The 20630-nt window shown below is 42.6% G+C and overlaps 1 protein-coding gene across 1 annotated transcript; it reads right to left on the minus strand.

Moving 5' to 3' along the window:
• Window positions 1-3778: 3778 nt before the first annotated feature.
• Window positions 3779-18274, minus strand: LOC129067627 (gamma-aminobutyric acid receptor subunit rho-1). Its single transcript, XM_054569705.1, has 8 exons — window positions 18241-18274; window positions 16716-16783; window positions 15588-15811; window positions 11919-12001; window positions 9645-9785; window positions 6549-6701; window positions 4969-5165; window positions 3779-4072 (listed from the first exon to the last, which is right to left on the minus strand). Exons 1-8 carry the CDS (start codon window positions 18257-18259, stop codon window positions 3779-3781), a joined length of 1179 nt encoding a protein of 392 aa, XP_054425680.1. The 5' UTR covers window positions 18260-18274.
• Window positions 18275-20630: the final 2356 nt, after the last annotated feature.

Consider the following 20630-nt stretch of genomic DNA (forward strand, 5'->3'; position numbering starts at 1 on the left):
AAAATAAAGGTGTTTCTTTCCACACAAAGATACTAAAACGAAATGAGTGAAAGAAATAGATGAAAATTAAACTCAGAATATGGAATTGAAAAGTTAAAGCATCCACATATTTTGAGAGTTGTGTTAATACTAAAGTGAGTTAAATAATGTTACTCTAAAATTACCAATGTACACTGGACAAAGTACTCTCTTATTACTGTAAGTACAAGTATTGCCATTTCCCATACATGGCAATCCCTGAAATTTAGTTGTAACACAATTGTTTACAACATCCAAAGAAAATTGTCCTTTCTGTGCATGTGTTATTGTGATTGTTGTGGTTATATCTACACACAGTGCTGGGCTTGATGGTCAAACCCATGAGTCCATGTTCCTAGAGGGTAGAATGCAGTCTCAGGCCTGGGTTTTGTGGAGTTTTCCACTTTTAAAAACTGTATACAAAAAGCTTATGGATTGGAAATTTGAAATAATAAAACAAACTGATCCTTCAACGTAGTTGGCTGGAGAAACACTGGTCTTGAACAGTATTACTTTTGAATGGATGAATGAATGAATGAGTGAATGCATGAATGAAAATGTGCCCTTGATTGCTTTAAAAATGTCCTCATATTAGAGTTTATATATTGTATCTATTGTGCATGATTGTTTACTTGTTTAGTATTCATTATCTGTAATAAGGGGAATGAGAATCGGGCTAGGAGTCAGTCAGCTTTAAAGTTTCCTTATTCACGTTCAACTGAAATAGTGTATGTGGAAGTATTTGTAAAATTGGGTTTTACAAATGCGAGGTTTCATTGTGACTAACAAACCATTTTTTTATTCTTTCTAAAGTCTAACATCATGGCTCCGTTATATAAAATATGTATTATAAAAACCTAAAATATGTTGGCTAAAACACGTAACACAGAAGAGAGTGTGGTCATTAAGTAAAAGCTGCTCTGAATCACTCCGACTCTCTCCTGGCTGACGCTGCCCCTCCTTATCTTGCCCGCACTCATCATCGAGGGCTTCTCATCCTCAGAATCTTGAAGTGCTCTCTGAAATACCAGGCAGACAGTAAATTGTTCGATATCATTTTCAAGTGTATTTCACAGTATTTTAACTTTTAAAATAAATTAAGTTATTCAATATGGCTATATGGCACCTGCCTATTAACCAGACAATATTACTACCCAAATATTCCTACTCTCTAGTCATGCCAGCAAAAGTTTATTAAGTGTGGTAGATGCCCACTTACATGGTGAGGTTTTCCCCAAAATTACCCATCAGAAGAGAAGATGCTTTATATGTGGGTTTTCTCTCTCTCTCAATCACACAGCTTTGACAGCAAAGTGCTGCCTGCAGAAAACATTAGCACGGAAATTTCCTCAATCAATGTTAGTTTTAACCAGTTGTAGAGATCACCCAAGAGTCTCCCTAGAAAAAGTAGCAAAAATATTTAATATGAATGTAATCACTTATTCCTTTTTTAAAAAAAAGTTTTCATTTATTTTTAGAGAGAGAGGAGGGAGGCAAAAAGAAAGAGACTTCCATCGGTCGCCTCTTGCACGCCCCCAGCGGGGGGCCTGTCCTGCAACACCAGTCAGGGCCATCACTTATTCTTCACAATCACTAAGGTAGATACCAGTTTTTCACCTTAAAAAGACAATACCAATGTAAAAAGAGCGAATACCTGTAAGGTGCATTAGATGAGCTGTTATGCAAATGAATAATTCCCAGGGTCATCTGTTTGGACTGAACTGTATCCCCCAATCCATATGTTGAAACCCTCACCTCCATGTGACTGTATTTGGACGTGGGGCATTTAAAGGGGTTAAGGTTAAATGAGATCATAAGGGTGAGGGTCTAATCCAATATAATTACTGTTCGTACAAGAATAGAAGAGACAACAGGGATGCATGCACTCAGAGAAAGAGGCCATGGGAGGACACAGCAAGAAGGTGCCATCCACAAGCCAAACAGAACAGCCTCAGGGAAAACCAAACCTGCAAACACATTGATCTTAGAATTCTGGCCTCTAGAACTGTGAGAAAATAAATTTGTTGTTTAAGCCACCCAATCTATGGTACTTTGCTATGGCAGCAGCTCAAGCAGACTAATACAGCATCTTACATGCTGGTTCCAGTGGTGGAGTTTCCCAAATGAAGTAGATAAAAGTTCAGATGATATACCCTGGAAACCGTCTAGATAATTCTAAGTGGCCCTCCCCAGGAAGAAGAAGCCCGTGGCAAAGATGTCTGAGAAGAGTTTGATTGAAATTGTTTCATAAAATAAGCATTGAAAAGTAATGTTTTAAAAATAATTTTTAATATTAAATGTTAACAATTAACTATTTCTTCTATATCCCTTTATTTACTTGCATGTCAAAAAAATGCAAGTTTCTTTTAATGAGCTTTCATTGTGGGAAATGGGAGATTGCCTTGCAATTAGGATTTCTGCAAATACTTATTTTTACTATGGAAATTAAGTATATAGCCATCCCTGCATATGAAAAAATGCCATGATATTATTTAGTATAAATGATTAGCCAAATTTACTTGGAATGAAAATCACACTGTCATGTATAGCATTCACTTTATTAAAGTGAGTTTCGAACAAATGCTGTTTGGGTAAGTTTTAGTTGTGGTTGATCCTATAGGTATATAGTATAAGTAACTATACAGACTCACTGGAGGCTGATACGTTTAGTGGAGGATGATCCCGTAGGTATATAGTATAAATGACTCTTTGTCTAAAATGACACAGTGCCCCCTGCCCTTTATCCCATGCCCTGACATTGGTGGCCATTGTTTTCTGGTTCATAGAAAATGCTGATATTCACTGACTATAAATGTAGATAGATGTTCAGTGATGTCTTCCCATTTCTTTTGCTTTTTTGGTGTTCTTTTTCTCTTCAGAAACCATGTGAGTATTTCTCATCCTAATAAGTTAACACATAGTCCCAAATTATGCATTTTCTTGAAATGTTTATACAGGAAAAAGAAACGGTCTGTTCCCAAGTTCCTCAGTAAAAACATCTCATTATTGAGGAAGACCTTCACTTTGAACTAGGACAGGATCCAAGGTGGAGATACATGAAGCAGCAATTATAAAACAGGGAACATTTAAATACAAGTTTTCTAGGCTAGTTCTCTCTCTGACAAAACTGACAAAATGCATGCATATGTCCTTATCTTCAAAGTATCCCTACCTGGGAAATTCCTACCAAAATTGGAAGCAATTGCACCAATCTAAAGAGCTTTATGTGTGAAGAAGGGAAACCTCATGAACCACAAGATGTAAATACAAATAAGAATATTATTATTGCCTTGTATTAAAATAAACATGAGGCAATACATCAAAAATAGATAATAGGTTATAAATCGAAGCACGAATTTTGGTAGAAGTGGGGATTTTTGGTGTCTGTATGTTTCACACAAATGAACTAAGGTGTTTCCCAAATCCTAGTCCAAAGAATGTAACGCTAACATAAAGGAAATTATTCATATGAATAAGCATCTAGGGTCCAAAAGGGGTTGAACTACAGTGTGCCCACAACCCTGGCAGTATTTTTTCAGGAGATTCAGGAAGAACTATCATCAGTTGCTATGCCTATTATATTCCTGCCAACACCTAGTGCCATGCTGTGTGTACAATAGATGGTTAGTAAATGCAAATTAAACCAGGAAGTGTCTTGCCAAGGTACTGGGAACTTTTTTTCCATAGCCTTACTTTTTATCATAACAGATGTTTCTGTAGTACACACACAAGAATGTGAAACATACAGATTTACAGGCATCTATGAGAAAATCAACCAGTATATTAAATTGAATAAAATGTATGCCGCTGGAAAAAAGATCCTGGAGTACTTATCAATGGCATGGGTGTCGATCCTCAGGCTCACGTAGCTGCTCCTCCGACCCTTCCTCTGTGGGGAGCTCCTTTCGGAGGCTAGTGTGAGCTGCACCATCATCCTGCCTGGTTTCTCACCATTCTCTGGCACGTAGTTGCCCAGGTCGTTCACCTCCCCGTCACTGTAGTTGCCATCCAGCATGACAGCGCGCGACTGAGGCAATCCACAGGTGCAGGAAAGCTGCGAACACCGCAAACACATGTCAGGATGCGGGCTCAGCCTCATCTCTCAGGAGCCCTTCAGAAACTGCATGGTGGAGGGGGCGGCCTTTTTCTAGTTTCCTTTATTCCTGGGTGGGGTAGGGATGGGGAAGTAATGGTGGTGGCAATGTAAACATTCTAAAATAGCAGGTCTTGTTTTTTGTTTAACTAAAGCCTGCAAATCAACCTTTAGGAAACTTCATGTCAAACCAGAGACCAAGAATGTTCTTGATCAGAGTATCACCCTGTTCTACAGGAGGTCGCTAGCTGATAACAGCCCTAATAAAAAATGTTTACAGATAAAATATTGAGAAACAAAGGACATGGGAGAGAGGGAATTTGAAAGGTATGGCATTGTAGCAATAGGTTGCTACCATAGTTAGAGTTTTCTGCAGATAGGAGGAAGAAAGAAAAATCAGGTGGAAGAGAAAATAATCTGGAATATGATGGGAGGTGTTTGAGATCACATATGAAGTAAAATTTCCTAGAATGGAGTATATGTTTACCTGGAAGATCCTTTTATTTTTATACTTCTATGTTCATAAATAATTTGCTCTACCCTGTTGAATTGTCATTTACTTTTATCGCTATGAACACCAAGATTAAAGGGACCAATGTCTTAGTTAACTTGGCTTAGCAGCTCCTGGTATGTGATAGGTGCTAAGTAAATATTTGAATGAATGAGAGATGTTGTCCAGAGTAAATTTCACACTGCTTCAATATATTGTTTTGTTTGCTCTTCTCGCCAACCCCATAAAGTAGGTGGAGGAGTGTGTGTCACTAGCCCATTTTACAGAGGATGCCTGAACTGCCCAAGAGCCAGAGCTAGATCAGGCTGCATCCCTTAGTGGACACTTTAGCTCATAGTAAAGTCACCTTCTCCCGCAGCTGCCTCTCCTTCCACTCCTGCACCGTGGTCAGGTAGTTGACGGCTGCGTACTCCAGCACCGAGAGGAACACGAACACAAAGCTGACCCAGAGGTAGATATCCACGGCCTTGATGTAGGAGACGCGGGGCATGGAGGCGTTCACGCCCGTGATGATGGTGGACATGGTCAGCACCGTGGTGATACCTACAAAGAGAGTGAGAAATAAGCACCTGTTGTCTTTCACCAAGCATTCCGGAAGGCTTCATGCCTCTCTTCTTTGCCCTTCCTGCTCCTTCTGCCTACAATGACTCCATCCCTGCCCCTCTGTCTAGCCAACACTTACTCCTCCTTCAAGATGTAGATTTTATGAAGCCTCTCCTGTTCCTACACCCCTTAAGATCAGCCCTTCCCCCCCATGCATACCTGTGTATTCATCATAGTACCTATATCACCTTGTCCTTTAGCTGAGGGCCCCAGACATTTTGGTAGTAAGATATTTATTTCCATTCAATTGTTAAAACAAAGATTACATATATGAGCAGGTATATATGTTTCTTGTAACTACTTCTCTAAAAAAGGGAAGAAGTACACAAGGTTTATTTTATTATTCATGTCCTCACTGCTATCATCCAGTCTTGCAGCCCCAGGCCTGAATCATCAACTGTTAGGGTGCCTCTGGCAGCCCCTCCCCCACTCCAAGCTGGGCCTGCCTGCCTATTCAGCAATGTCTATTTTATCGAGGATGTTGATGGTAACCTCATTTATCAGAAACAGGTATTTAAAATTAGAATATATATATATATATATTTAACATAGTAACTGTTTAAGCTACAGAGCAACTATTAAAGGACAGGGCATCTGTCAGTGGAAATTTGTCAAGGATTTCAAATTAAGCTCAGAACATTTGCTTGGCAAACTCCAAATCACAGAGGATTGGGGTCATCTTAAGGGCCAGCTCCAGTCCAGTTTCACTGAAACCTGGTGAGTCATCCTCTCCCTGACCCGCCTCAGCAATAGTAGTGTGTGATTGGGTGGGTGCAATATTTAAATGGAGAAGAGAGTTGATGGCAAATAGCTGTCAATGGAATGCTCTTAGGCTAGGGGTTCTTAGACTTGAGCACACATAAGAATTAATGGGAAAGTTTGTCAAAAAGGCAGGTTCCTGGTCCTCTCTCAGGGTTCTGATTCTATACCTGTAGATGATATGCAAGATTCTTCTTTTTTAAAAATGTTCATTGGAATTTCACAAAGATTCCTTGGGTTACTTTTGAGAAACCCTGTTATAGAAAGTGATTTCCATATGCAGGCAGGCAGAGAAAGCACCCACAGACCAGGACCGCCCACCACAAAACGAAGCTCAAACAGACTAAGGATGGGATGTTTGCATGGGCACTTGGGGGGACCTGGAAACAGTTTCTCTACCTAGATTTTTAATATTGGCACTTTATCTGTGCATAAAGAACTTGAAGTGTTTCCAAGTTATAATGTGAACAGGAGTTTAGGACCAATTTGAAATGAAGAGTTTTATCTGGAAGAAATTGCTTGTGTTTTCCGATGCCTGGAATGTGCGCTTGAAATATTCCTTACCTAAGGGGACTCTGGCAGGCACGGCTCTGCGGTCAATCCAGAAGGACACCCAGGACAGCATGACCATCAACGTAGCCGGAAAATAAGTTTGGAGCAAGAAAAAGAAGATGTGACGGCGCAACGTGAAGTTAATATACAGACGGTTGTACCAGCCTGGGGGTCACAAGGGAGAAAAAACAGCACACACCATGGCTACTCAGCTCCTTCTTAAAACAAATTTTATTCATGGAATCATAAATGCCTTCAACACTTCACTGGAACCTTAACATACTTTTACAAAGTGGAGGTGAGAAAAACCATGGAACAGAGTGATTATGTAATACTCGCACCACATGGATGAATCCACCTCAAGAAACCATTGACGCCTGTTCTATACATAAAGGCAACCCCTTGAGAAGGTCATTTAAGACCCTGCTACTCACATGATGGGACAGGACCAAACAGCGTCACCATCACTTAGGAGCTTAGAACTGTAGACTCTTGGTCCCCCCTGGATCTGCTAAATCAGACTCTCCTTTTAGCAATACTCCCCACATGATTCATATGCACATTAAAGTTTGAGAGGCACAGATTTAAACAACCCCCTTTGGATTTCTTTATGGAAGGGAATGTATTATAAGTTAAAATACCAAACTAAACACACGATTGCATTTAGGAACAGAGTGGGCAATCACAGGTCCAGCTATGCTTTAATCTGGCCTTCGTGTTCTTTGCAGGGAAATGTAGGCATGGAGGGACTGAAGGGAATGGGAGAACAATGAAAGAACAATGAAAGGAAAAGAAAAAGGCAGGATAAGCTTGAGATAACGATGACTGAAAAATCAAATGGGGACTTGGCAGCATTAACTTGAAAACATGGCATCCTGTGCAATTACAATGCAATGTTTATCATTATAACAGTTCCTGAAAAAGATTGCAGGGTGTTGTAGACTGAATGTTTTGTGTTCTTCCACCAAAAACATCCATATGTTGAAACCTAATGCCCAATGTAAGGGTATGGGGAGGCTGGACCTTTGAGATGTAATTAGATCATGAAGGTAGAGCCTTCATGACTGGGATTAGTGCCCTTATAAAAGAGACCACAGTGGGGAAAACTACAGGAAGGGTCACATGAAAGAACATGTATGAAGGACCCATGGACAAAAGCCAAAATGGGGAAAGATTGAGGGTGGGAGGTGGGGTGGGTGGAGCAGGGGAAAGTGGTGGCTGGAAAATGGAGATATATGTATTTGAAAAAGTAAATAAATAATTTTTTTTCATCAAAAAAATAAATAAAGGGGCACAACCCTGTCAATGGAAACAACAGTCAACAATGTTCTACTGCTGTAATGCCCTAACTGGCCTCCATATTTCTACTTGTGTCCTCCTATGGTATATTTACCACATATCTGCCCGTGTGCTCATTTAAAACTGAAATCTCATGTCATTTCCCTGCTCAAAACTCTCCAATGTTTCCCACCACCCTTAGAATAAAATCCAAACTTATCTCAGCCTATAAGATGCCAAAAAAAAAAAGAGAGAGAGAGAGACCACAGTCAGCTCCCTCACCCCTTCCACCATGTGAGGACCCATCAAGAAGGCAGCTGCCTATGCACTAAGAAGGGAAGTGGGCTCTCATCAGACACTGAATCTGCAAACACTTTGATCTTGGACTCCCCTGGTTCCAGAATTGTGAGAAGGAATTTCTGTTGTTTAGAAGCCACCTAGTCTACAGTATTTTGTTATAGCAGCCCAAATAAACTAAGACAAGAGGGAATGTCAGAATGCTAAAGATAAAGGAATGGGATCCCCCAAAGACCCAAGATTCATGGGTGATACATACAGAAGATAAGATGTGCTAGATTGCCATACATAATATGTTGGAAGTGAAATGGTGCCCTACGTTTAGATCAGAGGACTTAAAAGGTTGCACTTACCTCTGTCGTCAATCACGCAATGTTTTTGCAATAGAAATTGCATAAAGATTTGAGCAAAATCATCCTGAAAGGTGATTAGTCAAGAAAAAGGCAAAGGCTGGAGAGAGTGAACCTCAGCTACCAGAGGGAAGACCACGGATCATGCCCTCAGGCAACAGCAGGTAGCAAGCCTACCCAAAACCTTGGTTCAAAAAACAACATTGCTTACAGGAAAATGACCAGCAGTTCTTGCACTGCGGTTCATAAGAAGGTCCTAAGGAGGACCTGTGCAAGCAGTATAGTAAGACAGGATTGCTTAAAACTGAAGCACCCCCAGAAGGCCTGGCTGAAGCAGAGAATGTGGATGGAAAACGACAGGCCAGAAATTGGACTGTTTCTTGCCTAAGAGAAAGAGGGGGATCTGGTGATCATATCAGGGGGAAATGCCCGATGCTAAACTGGCAAAGTGATTGTCTCAGATCAACCTTCTCACATGGCTTCTGTTTCAGTCCTTACCGATATTTTCTAGATGTTCACTTCTGATGCTCTGATGGCGTCAAAAAATCACCTCCACCCAATGTTCACCTGTTGGGGACCACTTTGTGAGGTATAGGGAACTGTAGCCCCGTGAAAGAATACATTATAATTACTGAAGCTTGCTCTGCTTCACACTGCCCTGATAAGGAAAAACCAGGTGTTTTACTTCACTAAAAGATAATTTCTGAGCCCCCAAAACTGTGCCTTAATGAGCATCCAGTGCCAACGTGTCTGACATACCTTGATTTAAGACAAACCTCTGTATTTCTTCAATTTATTATCTATAGCCCTCTGAAATAAATTGTTAGGCTTTGCATGCATGCTGGATACCCCTGTGCATTTTGTCCTTAATAAAAGCCACTTCAAGAGAATGGCTCCGGGTATCCTCCACCCGTCACCCCCTTTTCCTGGAAGACCGAGAATGCCTGGAACGACTTATTTCCCCATCCGCAGCGGCTTGGGGGGACTCTGCAGGGCAGGGTACCCCACCTCCCCACCACTCACCGTCTTCTAGACATGATCTAGGATTCTCATCTTTGGTGTCTAATTCAAGTGGCACAGGCTCTGCTCACTTGACAAGCCGTTCATACCTCTCCTAAAATAGAGGCTGACCCATCCCAGGCAGCCTGCCCCTTGCACAACCCTCAGCCCACCCCACGCCCACCTGTGCTGCTGTAGAAGGCCAGTTTAGTGGTGGTGTGGAATTCTTGAATAAGGAACTGGGAGAGTGAGATCCGCTCATCAGTCTTTAAGGAATCATTGCCTTTTTTCCAATACAGCATCAGGTCATCTTCTGTATAAGCATCTGAAAAAATGGGAGATAGTGTGAGGCACATAGTAGTGGGAAGACAAGCCTGTTTTCTGTGGAAGCCGCACCCCTTGATCCCCTACACAAACTGTTAGGATTGTAATACCATTGTCTGAATAATCAAACTGAATTCTAAATGAAGCAGAACAAAATCCAAAAAGACAAATCTAATTCTCCCCAGTCTTTCAGAAGTCATCAGAGCAAAGCTCTCATGTCTAAATGCTCATAATTCCTGAAAAAGGGCTCATTCCGCAATTCAACCTGCCATTTATTCAGTTAAACCAAATGAAATTGCTGTTTTTGTAGATCGCAAATGGTTAAATAACGGCAAAATTGCATATGGTTTTCAGCCTTCTAAACCAGGGTGATTTACTCCTTTCCTTGCTTCTTTCAAAGTGTAGTGATGCATCATTGATGGCAAATAACTTTATCACTCTCAGGTAATAAGGATTGCATTCTAGGAAGAAAGGATCCATAAAGAGACAGATGCAGAACATGTCCCTTTTCTGTAGGCCTCCACTTCCCCCCACTCGGACAAAATCAAAGATCATTCCCTCTGGCAGTACCATTCCCCTCCCTCTGCCTACTTTAGGCGAGCTCACTGCTTGCTCCAACTGAACAAACCTACCTGCAACCTGGGCAGAACAGAGATAAACCCAAACAGAGATGCCAGTCCAGTCTGCTCATGTGTAACTAGTTCTTTCCAGGTTCCCCTGAGGCTATATTTTATTCTTCTCTTTTATTCTATTTCTAACCCGCAACCTGTGTGATGGTCTGTTCTGTGTGTCCATTTGGGCTAGGCTATGGTAAGCAGTTATTCAACCAGTTCACTTCAGGTAAAGGAGGTGGTCCAGGATAATCTCAGTGGGCCTGATCCAATCAGTTGAGGGGCCTTAAGAGCAGACCTGAGGTTCCCCAAAGAAAAAGAAATTCCACTATGGATGGCAGGGTCAGATCCTGCCCAGAGCCCCCAGCCTTCCCGTCCCCTATGGCAGGATGCTGCGTCAGCCCCCAGGCTCCAGTAAACCATTCCTCGCGTTAAATCTCTGACTGTATCTCCTATAGTTCTGCTTCTCTGGTGGAACCTGGCTGATACAACACGGAGCACTCCAGATGGAAATGCCTGGGTGTGCTGGGGAAAATAAGCTTATGGAGCCAATAAGCTTAGTCCTTCTTTGCACTGTGTCCTCAAGCAAGTTACATCCCTCCTTCGTACGATGGAGAGAAGACTAACTTTCTCCCAGGGATCTTGCAAGGATCAAACGACAGAACAGGTGTACAGCCACTGTGCAGTACGTAGTCACTCCCTTGGTTTGGGGTTTTATCTCCCCACATTCAGTGCCCTGCAGAGCTGTCCATTTGGCCCCTGTTATGTGCCAACATCCTTGCACTCCTTGCTAGATGATTGGAACCAGGAGACACCTGATCCCCTGCCACAAGGCTGGGCAGGCTTACCAAGGTGCACTGGGGCAATGAGGTTTCTCATTAAGAGGTTGAGGTTGGGAAGTGCCAGTGGTTGCGTGTTCAGGAGGCATGTACAAGCTGGGGTTATGGAATTCATCCTCTGCCCATCAGAGGAAGCATCGGGGCAGAGATTGGCGAATGGAACAGGTACGTAGAGAACTGGAGATGTGAGTGGCTAGACCTCGATGCTCGCTGCCTCTGCCCTGCTCTTCCTGGAGACTAGTGTTTTACTTTTCTAGGAAATCCTTCCTTCAACAAAATCTTATTTATAACAGGAATAAAACTGACCAAAAAAGAGCTCTCTGGATGGAACATGTATATGGGTGTTGAGTCAGGGACTTGGCAGGTGACCCGAATTTGCTGAGCCCTCTTCATCCCTCCCTAAGCAGTGACACTGGAAAACTCTGGAAAACTTCTAGTTTCCACACAACAAAATGTAAAACCATTGCCATAGGCACAAAAAAGGTTGATTATGGGAATAGAAGGTTTTAGTCCTAAATTTGTTTCTGAATTTAAAAAATTATCCTAGACTTAGCTTCAATCTAAAAAGTCACTTTAAAAGCATAGCAATGAATGGGGAACACACACTGTTCCAGCTGCTGAAAGTCAGAGGTGTTCAGAACTACTGAGGAGCTGTGTGCTAATGTCTGGCCCACGTCTACTCACAGCTTTCAATCTCAAGCGAGCACGTTTGTGTGTCCAGGGGAAATCGGCTAAAATCCATATTGCACATCGCAGTCACTGTAACCCTAGAAACAAGAAGACAAGGTCTGGGTTTTCTTGAAGAGGATGCAAAATACCAGTGCAAAATGCTAAAACCAACAGAAAAGGCCTCTGGTTCCTTCCAATGTAATTGCCTCCTTCTTATAATTCATAAGCAATGTGTCAGGATTTAGATGAGTCATTAGTGAGCAGTACCTTCCTTGGAGTTCTCTTCAACATTTAAGTTTAACCCCAGGGTCAGGGTGAGGCAAACAGAGTGCCTCTGCTAACTCACGTTCAAGCAACTTAAAGAAGCAATGGTCTCGATCAATATAACAATGTGAACTAAAAACTCATATGACATTGTTTCTTAAAAGAAACCATAAGACCATACATTTACAGGCATACCTCATTTTATTGTGCTTCACAGAAGTGTGTTTTTACAGATTGAAGGCAAAACCCTCCACCAGCAAAAAGAGTATGACTCGCTTTATTGTGACAGTCTAGAACCAAATGTACAATACCTCCAAGGTGCACCTGTACTCTTCCCCTGTTTAAGATAAATTCAAGTTCTTCTGTTCTTTTATTGATTGTATTAATATTCAGTATTTGTGTACAATGTTTCAGAAATAATATTAATTAATGCCAGTTGCCAGATTCAGCACCTTTTTACAGTGTTGATATTTTTATATTGATAAGAATAATATCCACTGGTGGACTTAGATATTTTTAGTGTACAATTCCATGGAGACCATAGTAATGGAAAAACACTGAAAGATCTTATTGTACCAACATGCAAGTATCTAATGGTCTTGTTTCATAATTTACATGGGCAAATAGGCTTCTGAGTCAAAGAATAAACAAATACAGGTCATCAGTCACAGAAGAAAGTTCTCCGATCCAGTGGGAAATCTGATGGCAGGACATGAATCACATGACTTGTAGAGAACATACTATTTTTTTCTCAGCCGCAGAAAATTGGCCATGTAGAAGTTGTGGAAATTATACAGATAATTGATGGTCAAAAAGAAAAAAAAATCACTTTTAATTTAAACGGAAATTTCAAGGAAAAGAGCTTTCTTGAAACTGAATTATCCAATTATTTGTCTTATTTTCCCCATTCCATTTAGTGTGGAATGTTTGTGTTCTGGGAGGGATTTTGTGGTATTAGCAGATGGACAGTCCCATTTCCCCTGGAAATTCTGATAAACAGCTTATGTCGGTGGTGGAAGGTTACCGGACCGGTTCTGTCCACCCCGACTCGAGGCTTTTCTACGTGTGGCCCGCATGTGGAACCGGCACAACCTCTGGTGTAATCTAACCCGTGTTTGTTTTTGTTTCCTCAAGTCCCTTTAAGTTGATTGTTTGGAAGATCTTCCCTTGTCTTCGGTGGAAACTTGGCAGGTCCTGTGACTTTGCCGCTTACTCTCAGATAATAGAGTGTCAAAACCCTCATAAGTAATAAAATATCTCAATTCAGAAATGAAAAGAATTTTGGTCCCAGGTGTTCATCAACCCTTCAGACTTCATTCAAACTAAGACTTCTGCTCCTCCTCCCAGCTAAAGTGCAAAGCTGGCATTGGAGTGGTCAGTTTCTGCCCATCTCTGATCACCCCCTGCGTGAGTGGAAGTGAGAAGAGAGAAGGAGGTAGCAGCAAGACTCTTCTTTGGTTGGGTGGCTTCAGCATCTCTAGGCCTGCTACACGGTTGAAGCTGAGACTTTATTTCCCGGGTTTTTCTTCCCATTGCTAGGCACCTTCATTCTCCAGCAGCTACTCCCCACACAAGCTCCTGGTTCACTCACTCACACTCCATTCCACATACACGTAATTATTCCCAACAACACTGGGAGTGCAGACTGATCCGACCACAGCAAAAGCTCTCCTGGCTCCTCTCTGGGCTGGTTAGACAGCTCGTCTCTCATCCTCTAACTGGGTCCCGGCTGCAGGCACACATGTACCGAGCTCTCTGAGTGGTCCCAGTACAGACCCACTCATGGCATCCCCACAGCACCCTCCCAAGAAAAATCTCAGAAGTCTTTCCTTCCACATCCTTGGCTTTTTTATATCTTGAAGTTGACTGGTAGTCCAAGAGCCATGGAATTAGTTTTTCAGCATTTCCTCAATATCATCTACCAGCGTGATGGAGCATCTCATTTGTAAATTCACCTGCCATTGTATCTCATTGCACGTCTCTCCCTGCCCCTCCACCCGCTGCAGGGGCCCTTAGCTCTGCTTGCATTCTAATCATGTGATTCCACATCTACCTCCTCCACTAGCCTGAAATCACACTAAGGGCAATAACATATCATTTCACTTTATATCTCCAGAGCTTCAGACAGGACCTGGCAATGCTTTGATTTCCATAACTCTGGGTGCCACCCTGGCACTGAGAATGTTTTTAATAAAAATGTGTTCTGTTAATTAATCAGCGAATGGGTGAGGTGGGAGGATGGTATATTTGTATGTATTTTAGGAGTTAACCTGTAGCTGACAGAGTTGACAATACCCAGGTTCTCTGCTGTTTTTCCCAAAATAAATCTCAGAGTGGTAGCCCTCAGTGACTTTTGCTCCCCTCTTTAATCCAACAAACCCACGATTTTATGTGCAATAAAAAAACCAAATCATGTGCTTTTAGGGACAAGAAGGCTCACTGACAACTTTAATTCTGACCACATAGGTTTCCCATGTTCTTGTTTCTTCTGTTCTGTCTCTTGCAGTCACATCTGAGGTACCCAAGCTAGACATCTAGCAGTTCGTGAGAGCTGATGGCTAGATTTTCATGAGGTTTGCAAGTTTGTTGTTAAACATTATTAAAATTAAATTACACATACTTAGAATTAAATAAGTTACACTAAAAAATAAAGTAATAAATATTCAAAATGTATTACTTCTTAATTATTTTACTACATTTTATTATCTATATCCTGAGTTACCTACATCTACTATATTTATACGGTGGAAATACTGTGTAAAGTGTGCTACCACCCATTTCTTCCCGACTCTGCATTCAGTGACATCAGGTTAGTAGCTTGAAATCAGCCATAATAGACAGTATCTACGTTACAGAAATGGGCAAATGCTGTAAACCAGGGCTTGATTTATTGTTTCTTTGATCGTCTAGACTTAAGGAAAGGATTGTCTAAGGAAAGTAGATTAAATTTAAAAGTATGTTATGTCTATCACCATTACATGTAAAAATATTCTAAAATGTAACCAGTGGGAATCAAAGAGTTAAAGGAGGGGAGTCTTTGAAAAGAATGCATTATCTATTTCTCTGATCCCTACTAGAGAAATAAAACTTTTATTATAGTGAAGTTTTTCATTTGAAATGTAACACACAGGATAGAACATAAATCATAACCATAAGCTTGGGAAATTTCCCCAAGTGTATTTTCAAGACTGAGTAATTCATTATTCCTGTGTGCAAGTTAGTTTTCCTTGATGTTGAAAAGTTAGAAGCTAGCTATTCAAGGCCAAAAAACAAAATAGCTATTGTGGAACCAATGATTTTTGTGGTTAAGACAAATGATTTGCCTGCCTTTCCATGCTTCAGGTGGGGAAAACAAAAAACAAACAAACAAACAAAAACTCTGCAGGTAAAAAGGCCCGGGAGGGTCAAGAAGGGCCTTACCTAAGGCTGTAGAGCACTTTCCCGTCAGGCTGGACCCGCAGCATGACGTTGTCTGTGGTGGTGTCGTGGATGAAGGAGCGCTTGGAATGCACGAAAAACATGTCAGGGACCCAGATCTTCTTTACAAGCCGGCCGTCAAACGTCATGCTGAGGTTGTTGGTGCTCGGGAAGGACAGCCTCTCGTCCTTCCAGTAGTGCCTCAAGTAGAGGGTCATGGTGAAGTCCTGCGGGCAGAGGGCCGAGAGGGGAACCCCACACACTGAACACAGTGGGTGTCAGCAAGACATTCTTTACCCCCATGGAGCCATCCCCTGGCTGGGAATGACACTGCGCTGCCAGCACTGTGACCCTCTGCCTGAGGGCCCTCAGGCCCAGCACAGGGCGCCTGGAAGCAGCCCTCAACCAGAGAGTGGGGTTGGGGGGTGAGAGGGTGGGTAAGTGCCCCAGCTCCCTGGCCCCTCAGTTAAGATAACCCCGAAGTGTGTTCTGTGCTAACTCCCAGAGTACCTCAGTGGGAGAGCGTTTCACACCCCAGTAGTAACCAATTTGACAGCAATGCCGTTTTTGTTTCCTTCCCTTCCTTGTCTCACCTCCCCACTCACTTCTCTTGTTTTCTGGAATCACCTCCCGGATAAACTCTTTGTGCTAAAATGCTGTCTCAAGTCTGCTTCTTGGGGAACTCAAACTAAGATAAGACCTCAAAAGTCCTGTAAGCCAAGGAGTTCTAGACTGTTCTATTTTTGTTTAAATCCAAACCCATTAAAAAGGAGAAAAGGAAGGGGTACTTCTGCTTCTCGGGCATTTCACAGCCAAATAAACTCTGCAGTAGGAGGATGTGTTTGGCTACTTGGCAGCCACTACCTTGGACACTGCTGTTTATGTTTAAGAGCCTTTGATGCCAGGAGGCTGGGCCCTGGAGGAGGAAGATCAACTTTGTCATCTGGCTCTGTTCCATTGCAATCGGGTGGCTTTTGGCAAGTGTCTTAACCTCCCTGGGCTACCTGTAACATGAGTGTGGAAAAGCCCACGCCCCGGGCAGTTGTGAGACCCAGTGAATTCAGGTGTGCGGAACTCTGGCCCAGCACCGGCCCTGTGTGGATCCCTTTTCCCAGAAAGAGAAGCACTTACCATATCGACCTCTGAGATGCTGTCCAAGCTTTCCACCTGCACATCCACTCCCACAGGAATGGCCGGGCCTGTGGGCAGGGCATGGCAAGAACATTTATTATTTTAACTTAAATTTATACTATGAAAAATATAGGCATAAGGAGCATTTCCCCTGGAACCTCAGTTTCATGTCAGATTTGAAAATCTGGTGTTCCCACATGCTACGCTAAAGCCAAACCAGAGATAAAAGGGTGGAATCATGGGCTGGCTCCCTGGAATATTCCTGGAATATACATATAGTCTTAATCATCCCAGATGATTCTGAAACAATGAGGTTAATATATAGCCTTCCTGGTTGGTTACACATGATCATCTAAAGGTACGATGAAGACCAAGGTCAAAGCTGGCCAGAACCAGAACTGACCTAAGGAGTTACTTCTTAGCACAAGATCATCCACTTTATTTTTTTATATTTTCCTTCTGCTGTAACCTCTTTCATCACGGAAGCCAATGCTTCTGGCCACGAGAAAGGCATTGCTAGGTAAATAGGTTCCCAGACCAAAGTCAGACTCAGGTGATTTGCCAAGGCCACAGGTCTGCATCTTTGCCACGTGATGGAGTAGCTTCTTGGGGGGATGGAGAATATTAGACATCAGAGTGGCCTTGAAATCATTAGATTTTTTTATTTTTTAATTTTTTTTGCATTTCTAGGCCATGAAAACTTAATATTCATAAAGGGGGGGGAAACTTTGTAAAGGGAGTGGGTTGCCGCCACTCTCCTCCCTGCTTTCAGGCACATGGGGCAGTCAGGGAGCACAGCTAGGCCGTCCATGTGGGGTTACAGACTGGATGAAGACTCCCTTCTAGACCTGTTTATTCTCTGGGTCAAAGTAACTGGAAAAAATAAACGGCATGAGGATGATTTCTAAACTAAATATTTTTTTGCCAGGAAATAAAACCCAAAAGGATGAAAACCCCACTTGACACTAAGAAACCTCGAATCCGGCAGCGGCAGGCCAAGCTTCAAAGGGCTTTGGCAACCGTCTGCGGTAAATGATTATTTTTCTCAAGCTATTTTCATTTACTTAAGCCCAGCAGTCCATACTCTGCCCTCGGAACCCACGGTTTCATCTGCCAGCTCCCAGATGAGAGCACATTCAGTCCAAGGTTGTTACTCAGAGCATTTTCAGGAGGCAGCTGTCCTGGCCTCCCTCCCCTTGCCCTTCCCACAGCCGGCTGCTGGCTTCGCCAATCCTGAGCCACCCTTGCCAGAAGCAGTGGCCTAAGGACAGCTCAGCCTGGCCACCAACCAGGAGACACGTCCTGAGAGTTTTCATCAGAGCCCAGGCAGGGCTGGGCAGGACTGGGCAGATGCCCAGAGATGCTATGGGCTCAGTGCCTTGTTCACCAAGCACAGCCAAGGCAGTTCTGATAAAGGGAGGGCAAGGCTGGCGGGGCGGGGGGGTCCCTTGGCTTGATTTTTGCCCATAGACAGTCTGGTGAACCCAAAGAAAGAAGGCGATCCCCAAGAGTGCATGTCTCATACCTCCGAAGCCAGGCCTCATGCTGAAATCATGGTCATCTATCCGCAGAAGCTGCTCTGACTTTGTCACTGGTGATTTGGTGATGTCAGGGCTCCGTTTCAGAATTGGGCTGCTAAGGGGGTAGAAACATGTTCATCACACGTTCTAATTAAGCCAGATAAAAAAAAAACTGTTTGCATTCAGTCTTGATCTTGACAAGTCAGATGGGATATCTTAATTCCTCTTTTAAGCTCCTGGATAGCCCCTCTTCCGTTCTCCAACTTTCTGGATAAGTGAGCTGCTGATCCAGAAAGTCCGTGATGGTGATTAGAACCCTGACCGAGGAGCTCCAAAGCGCCAGCCTCCAGGCCCCACCCCACGGCTCTGATTTGGGTGGCCTGGGAATGGGGCCTGGACTCTGGTGTTTTTTTAAAGCTTTCTAGATTATTTTAATGTGTAATCAAGAATGAGAACTCTTGGTCTCAGTCTCATTACTAAGTCCAAACGGTCCCAAAGCTCCTGGGTCATTTGGGGAGGGTTCGAGCTGGAGAGGAGGGTAGTGCATGTGGGCTGAGCCTGGGCCTTAGGCCTCTGTTGGCCCTTCCTGTGGAGGGAGGATGGATTTGCCTTTGGGTCAAATGTCAACCATCCTGGCTCCCTGAGAGGGAGCTTCTTGTGCTCCTGCTTCTGAATTGCATGGAGGACCATTTTAATATACTTTTGCTTTTTTCCAAATAGGTAATATATTTGCAGGGTTTGATAATTTTTTTAAAGAAGGAAATGCAGTAAGAAGTTAGCCTCCCACCTCTGCCTTCATCCACCACAACCCCCTATGCACAGGCGCCTCTCTAATTGGTATCTTGTTTATCTGTCCAGAGTTTCTGTAGATACAAGTAAATATAAATATATACTTTTAGTTCTCTTTTTCCATTTTTACTGAGAGATAATTGACAACATCACATTGTATTAGTTTTAGATGTATAATATAATTTGATCTATGTATATATCACAAAATTATTACCACAATAAGTTCAGTTAGCATCTATCACCTCACATAGTTATCATTTTTTTCCTTATGATAAGAACTTTTAAGATCTGTTCTCTTGGCAACTTCCAAATATGTACAACACAGTATTGTTAGCTGCAGTCACTGTACTGTACATGACATTCCCTAGCACATATCTATCTTATAACTGGGAGCTTGTAGTACCTTTTGATTCTCTTCATCTTCCCCCCACCTCTGGAAACCACCAATCTGTTCTCTGTTTCTGAGTTTGGTTTTTATATTTTTAGATTCTACATATAAATGAGATCATATAGTATCATCCATGTTGCTGCAAGTAGTTTCTTATTTTTATACACAAAGTTAATACATAAACTCTTCTACTTTTTCTCTTTTTTATTTAAGTACACCTTAAATTTTTCCATGTCTAAATATCCCAAGCCTCTTTTTGTCTTTTATACTGCATAGTGTTCCATTACATGGACGTACCGCAATTCATGTGATTAGTCCCCTACTGATGGAAATTTAGGTTGCTTCCAGTCTTTTGCTATTATAAACAATGTTGCAGTAGCTTTGACAGTCTTCATTTACCCATTAGTACAATCTGTAGAATCCACAAGAACAATTAGCTACCTTTCCAGCTCCTCCTTATGCCGACACCAGCGTGTGATCCCTCCAGGGTACTCCCACGCACATGCTTCCTTTCCCCTGGATGCAGAAGTGCCCAAACTTTGGCCTACGTCAGCATCTGCTGGCAGGTATGTTCAAAACTAGATTTATGAACCTCCCTATTCCCTGGAAGTTTCTGCTTCACCAGATCTGGGCTGAGGACCAAGAATTTGCATCTCTAACGAGTTCCCAGATGTCACTGATGCTGCAGGTCAGGAGACAGCACTTTGGGAACCGTTGACCTGATGCATTTTGTCCCCAATCCCCAATACACACAGCTTCCTCCCTTGTAACAAGCTTAGTCTACCTTTTAAAGTCCTTTGCCGTCTTCTTTTATGAACAAACCCTTTATCACTGGGGGAGAAAAATGTGACTGGAGAGAGAAAAACAGGGCTCCGTGTTCACTCAGGCGCTGCCTGCTCTGCGCCTGAGGGAATGTCATGTACAGCATGGTGACTGTAGCTAACAATACTGTATTGTACATATTCGGAAGTTTCTAAGAGAGCAGGTCTTAAAAGTTCTTACCATAAGGGAAAAAAATGTAACACTGTGAGGTGATGGATGCTAACTGAACTTAAGCGAGTCGGAGTCTCACCTCAACTGACAGAAGATAAAGCTCTGTGACCGGACAAGGGGTGCGAGGAGTACATGACGCAGTGTGTCTAGAAGTGCTTTTCAGACTCCACCATGGTACACAAATGGAAGGAGCCCTTGTCCTTACGGAGCTGACCAGGAAGTTTT

This window comes from Pteronotus mesoamericanus, unplaced genomic scaffold (assembly GCF_021234165.1).
Source record: "Pteronotus mesoamericanus isolate MK-2021 breed Mesoamerican mustached bat unplaced genomic scaffold, CSHL_Meso_final contig_20, whole genome shotgun sequence".
Taxonomy (NCBI): domain Eukaryota; kingdom Metazoa; phylum Chordata; class Mammalia; order Chiroptera; family Mormoopidae; genus Pteronotus; species Pteronotus mesoamericanus.